This window comes from Polistes canadensis, unplaced genomic scaffold, assembly GCF_001313835.1.
Source record: "Polistes canadensis isolate GaletaPanama2010 unplaced genomic scaffold, ASM131383v1 scaffold_173, whole genome shotgun sequence".
Taxonomy (NCBI): Eukaryota; Metazoa; Arthropoda; class Insecta; order Hymenoptera; family Vespidae; genus Polistes; species Polistes canadensis.
This window is the reverse complement of record NW_014569720.1, coordinates 92,110-97,681: the sequence shown is the minus strand read 5'-3', so window position 1 is coordinate 97,681 and position 5,572 is coordinate 92,110. Positions and strand designations below refer to the sequence as shown.

Sequence of the window (5,572 nt, the reverse complement as noted above, 5' to 3'; positions counted from 1 at the left end):
GCTAATACGTCGGATGATCAACCTCTGGAAGAATTACTCTTACTCTATACAATGGCGTTAAATCACCCAGCCTTTACGTATGAACAGAAAAGTGTCTTTGGTAACATTTTCATGAAACTTCAAGAAGAGGAGACGCGGTTTAATCTTTCTAAGCCTATCACTTCTGGCAAACCTGTACAAGTAATATACAATGTCAATGCTTATTTTAATTGACTATTAGTTTCTTAAGTTATAATTGCTAATGAATAATCACTTGTTTGCAGTATTATTTACATTATGTTTTATTAAACAATCTACTTATCTTATATAATTGTCTAATAATTTACAATCCATTTTATAATCGTACAGGTAAATTTATATCGTCAAACTAAACAGGTGACTATTCGTTCATCTTTATAAAATAAAATTAAATTAGCAATTATTAGAAAAGCCATAATAAAAAATTTCTTCCAGTATTCGTATTACATATTATTGTATAGATCTATTTACTTACAGGGCTGTACACCATGTATTAACACGAATGATAGATTAGTGGATCCTGAAATGCAAAGTAGTTGCTTGATGCCGCCACCACAAATGCAAACTTATCATGGTACGTTAGTTTAGAGAAAAATACATTTATAATATATTATTAATATATAAATATTAATATTTCTTTCTATTTATTTGCAGGAGATATGTCGATGAGAAATAATCCAATGATGAGTGGAATACCGCCTGGTCTTTCTATGCCTCCACCTGGTTTATGTTTACCTACACCTGAACAAATGTCGATAGGTTCTGGAGGCACTACGCAATATCTTCATCTTGGTTTTCCATCAGTTAATCATTTACCACCATGGGCAGGTCAGGTTGTAATGGGAAATCAACTGATGTATCATGCCGGTGACATGTTGGCTTATCCACCTTCCCCTTTAGTCAGTCGTCAGTCTTCGCCATCCCAATCTCGATCTCCTAGTCGTAGTAATTCTCCAATGGGTAGAAGAAATAATGCAATGCCGCGTACATCTTCGCAAGTCACTCAGTCAACTTCTAATACTTTGACATCGACGAGTACCTGCAATAGTCAGATGAGTATCTCTAGTTCCAATGCCAGTTCCTTCCCTTTATTTCCTGCACTTGGCACCAACAGAAGTCTTCCAGCACAATCACCATTACTTCCATCGAGATCTCTTCCTTTACCTATTACTAGCACTACGAGTTTCTCTAGACATAACAGCATAGACAACAATCCTTGCACGTTAATCTCAGCAACACAATCAAAGCAACCACCACCACCACCTCCTCCACGATTAAGGTCTTCGACATCTGGAGATTCTTTAAGGGAGACATTGGGCAAAGAAATGCCAAACTTTAAAGGAAACCTACAGGATATTTCTCTTGATCAGGTAAGCTCAAGTATTCATTTATAAGTACCTAATATTTAACAACATTATAAACATTCTAATATTATTTTTACTTTCTTAAATATTTATACAAAGATGCGGAGAATGAGTGACGAAGATTTAAGAGAAATTGGATTAACTCCTAATGCTGTAGGACAATTGAGGAGTATAATTAAAAGTCAAACTACTAATGGATTGAATCAAATTACTACGGATAAGAAGCTAGACAATACTAATAATTCTGGAAATACGATGGGAGATTCTATGGAAAATGAGGTTAGTGCTTAATTTTATAAATTACAAGAATATATAGACGTGTACAGTAGTAGTATATCTTAAGAAAAATTCTAACTAGTAAAAATGATCATTTGGATCATAGGGTATGCCAGGGGTTGACATGATAAATGATGGTGGAAATCAAGGTCCCAAATCCATGTTGATGCAGGAACAACAACATCCAGCAATGCATCATCATCACAATCATGCTGTTACTCCTAATTTAAGACGTTACCCTGCTATGCCACCATTGGATCCTACGCAGATTCAAATGTATCCTGCCCCAGCTCCAGTCTACACAGCTCAAAATGCACCGTGTTATGCCTGCCTCACTGTACCCGTTGCTGGTGTACAAAATCGATATTCAAGGTAATAGCAAACTATTGTTGAATATTATTAAATTTTTACATTTCAATCATTAAGAAATAAAGGTAACATATATTTTCATTGTTTTACCTTATTTTCAGGTGCAACGCTCAACACGTTTATTGTTTAGCTCAGCTGCAAGCTTTGAGATTGGACCATGATAGCAGTCGACATTGCTCGCAGAGTAGTAGCTCCGATAGTTCCGGTAGTAGATCACCACCTGAAACACCTCCAGCAGCTCCATGGGTTGGAGGAAATGAGAGTAATACGGTACCGGTTACAGATCATCTTGGTTCTGTTCCTATGCATTCTACAGGTGGTACATCTCATCCAACACCTCAACAGCAACAACAACCGATGCAACCGCCGGAAAGACAACGCAGTAGAAAGAATCAGGCACATCTGATGCGTCATAAAAATCAAATAGTGAATGGTGGGGGACCTCCAAGCTTACCTCATTGCGTTTCCTTTCCTACACCGCCTCCGCATTCACAAGTCACGTATCTACCCCATGGGCACTTCTCTGCATTGAGGCCAAGTAGTGGTATCTACTCTAACTACTCGCATGGTCCTTATGCAAGGCCAGCTTACCCAAGCACATACCAGCCAAATGGCGAAATGATGTATCAGTTTCCTGGACATCCAGCTTCAGGAGGAACGCCGCCGCCACCGCCCAATGCTGCAGGAACGCCTGCTCCGTACATGCCACCTACGCCCGTTGTCACTTACGCACCAGCTGCTGTTCAACCTCCTAAAGTATCCTGCTATAACTGTGGTAGCAGTAATCATATCGCGATAGATTGTAAAGATCAGACTATGGAGGATCTCACGAAGAAAGGTATAGTTGCATTTCTCTTACTTTACTTTATTTCATTTATACTACGGCTAATTTATCATTCGTGGCCGTCGTTTGTCTATATATATTTATAATTGTAGGTATTATCAATTTGTAGGTAATATCAATTTCTTATGTTTCAGCTCAATATCGGTTAGATTATACGATAATGAAACAGCCCGGGGATTGTTCGAATTCTGACAAGTGATCCCCTGCTGTGGACCATTATCCCGCTATCTTTCATCGCCATCGTTATCATCATCAATTATACCATAGCGAATATCGGAGGCGTCATTATTATCATCATTGCCATTATTACAACGATCCTGCTTTTACGAACCAGTTTAAGGATCGATTAAATGACGACTGCTACAACTCTCCGTGCAAGTTTTCAGTGATTTTTCTAGACATCCTCTGTATCAAAGCCGATGAATTTTTAACTGAGGACATTTCGCGATTCACGGTACCAGGTATACTCTTTACAAGTTCTTATTTATGATAGTGATTATTCTTAAAGAAAAATAAAAAAAAACAAACAAAATAAAAAAAAAAACAAACAAATGTGCGATTGTAAAATATACGCAAAGCATGTACAAAAGGAAAGAAAAAAAAGAAGTATAATGCAAAAATGCCATATTCTTATCTGTGTTGTTAATAGGATACGTTTTCAGATGTTTTGTGTTAGGTATTGAGTCGAGTATTTCCTACCGTACCTATCAGCTACTTATCCTTAACTTACCTATCTCTCCTCCCTTTTTCTCTCGTGACTAGTAATAAGAGATATAAGCAATGAAAATAATTCAAAAATAACGTTGTGCTCTGATTAGATAAAACCATCGCGTTTGACTCTATTTACTCTATATTCATACTTTTACTTCTACTACCCTGAATCTACTGTTACTATTACTCTACTATATCAACATATTAAAATTATTCTTATCGTCATTATTACTATTATTATTTTTATTATTATTAATATTATTATTGTTATATATTTTTTTAATTATCTGTCTTATCGCTCTATCACGTCAGAATAATTTTATGCAAATGTATATTTTCACAATTCTTACGTGTAGATATTATGTGAGAAAGTAAAGCGAAAAAGTTGAAAAAGAACGAGAGAAAGGAAGCGAGAATGAGGGGATAAGTGTGTAAAAGAAACCATAAGTGTTCGATCGTCTAGCTGCTGTTGCGCTCCTGTGTGTAAAAGTAGGGACATATATATATTGCTCACTCTCTCTACTCGTTTATTAACTTCTAGATAGGTAAATAGAAAGATAGATACATAGCTATGTAGGTAAAGGTAACTCTTTCATCCTAATTATATAGTCATATAATCACATGTGCAACTTAAGTAATTTTATACGACTTTTATTGATTGATCATGTTTTGTAAATTAAGTGCAGTGTAGTTACACACACATACAAACACACACACACACACACATACGCGCGCGTATATATATATTTAGGTTTTCATAGTCAATAAATATTACGATAAATAAATAAATAAATATATATATATATAGAAATATAGAAATACAGAAATATAAATATGTACTAATATTAGACATGAGTGGAATGGCAATATGTGTTATAGCTGTGTTGTTAATAAGTTACTATTATTTGCATTTAAACAAACTCAATCTTTTACATTGACTATCATTGTCATAAGTCTCATCGTCGTCATCATCGTTATTATTAATAAATGCCAATTATATCTGTGGTTTACACAATTAGGCAAAGAATAAATATCGCTAAGCGCTTTATTTTCTTTTTATAGAATATCTTCAAGTTTTCTTTGCCGTTTTAAAATAATTTCAAATACGTTATGACGATTCACGTGTTAAAAAATAATTTTGAGAGAAAAAAATGTAAAGTATATTAGAAGGATTAATAATGGCATATGCTATTACAAGATCTTGCGCATTTATCTTTCTTTTTCTTCTTTAATATAACATTTGCCCAAGTTTCCAGCTAAATCTAAAGATTTTGTTATTTTCTTTTTTAATTATTATTTATTTTTCATTCTTGGTGTTTCGAATCTTGGCAACTAGTCAGACTATGTAAAAAGAGTTTGCCAATTCTTGGACATTAGACTTTATTTTGTACTTTTTATCGATAAATTTGATATATGTTATGCTTACTGGTAGAAGAGATAACAAAATAGATAATTATTGTTTTTGATTTTTGGATATAATTTTTTTTCCTATTTTTTTTTGTGTTTATTTTAAAATTTTTATTATATATACCTTCCATTTTTGTTTTTTCATTTACTCATAAAAAATGATTTTGATAGAAAACTAAATGATAAGATTTACGTACAGAAGAAACGTAAAGCTCTATCAATTGTAATATTTACAATATAGAAAATAGGACGATGTGTTATGATCTGTTTAGTTTTATGTTGCTTTTGTTTTTTTTTTTTTTAATTCTTTGTATTTGAATAATGGATATAATTACAGAAAGTTTCATTTAAAATAAAATTAAACTGATTGATTTCTTATGCTGAGAACAAAAGTACAAAGGTAGCAAAAGTTGTAAAGTAATGCATTTCGACATACTAATTCATTGTAAAAGATTATAATGATTCGTTTAATTTAATTGACTTTATTCTACTATATATGTACATATATATGATACAAAATACTTTTTAATGGGTCGTTTGCGTAATATGATAAAACAGACTATATATGTTTATAATACAATAT

General features: G+C 33.3%; 1 protein-coding gene across 1 annotated transcript in view; it reads left to right on the top strand.

Annotated features, from left to right (window-relative positions):
• The window catches only part of LOC106789273, a 6,696-nt gene extending 2,347 nt beyond the window's left edge, over positions 1–4,349 (top strand). The window contains exons 2-8 of the mRNA XM_014753355.1: positions 1–180; positions 496–592; positions 673–1,388; positions 1,482–1,661; positions 1,765–2,030; positions 2,129–2,865; positions 3,006–4,349. The exon at positions 1–180 is cut by the window's left edge and continues 313 nt beyond it. Coding sequence (XP_014608841.1) covers positions 1–180; positions 496–592; positions 673–1,388; positions 1,482–1,661; positions 1,765–2,030; positions 2,129–2,865; positions 3,006–3,070 — 2,241 coding nt within the window. The 3' untranslated portion in view covers positions 3,071–4,349. The remainder of the gene's footprint in view (positions 181–495; positions 593–672; positions 1,389–1,481; positions 1,662–1,764; positions 2,031–2,128; positions 2,866–3,005) is intronic.
• Positions 4,350–5,572: the final 1,223 nt, after the last annotated feature.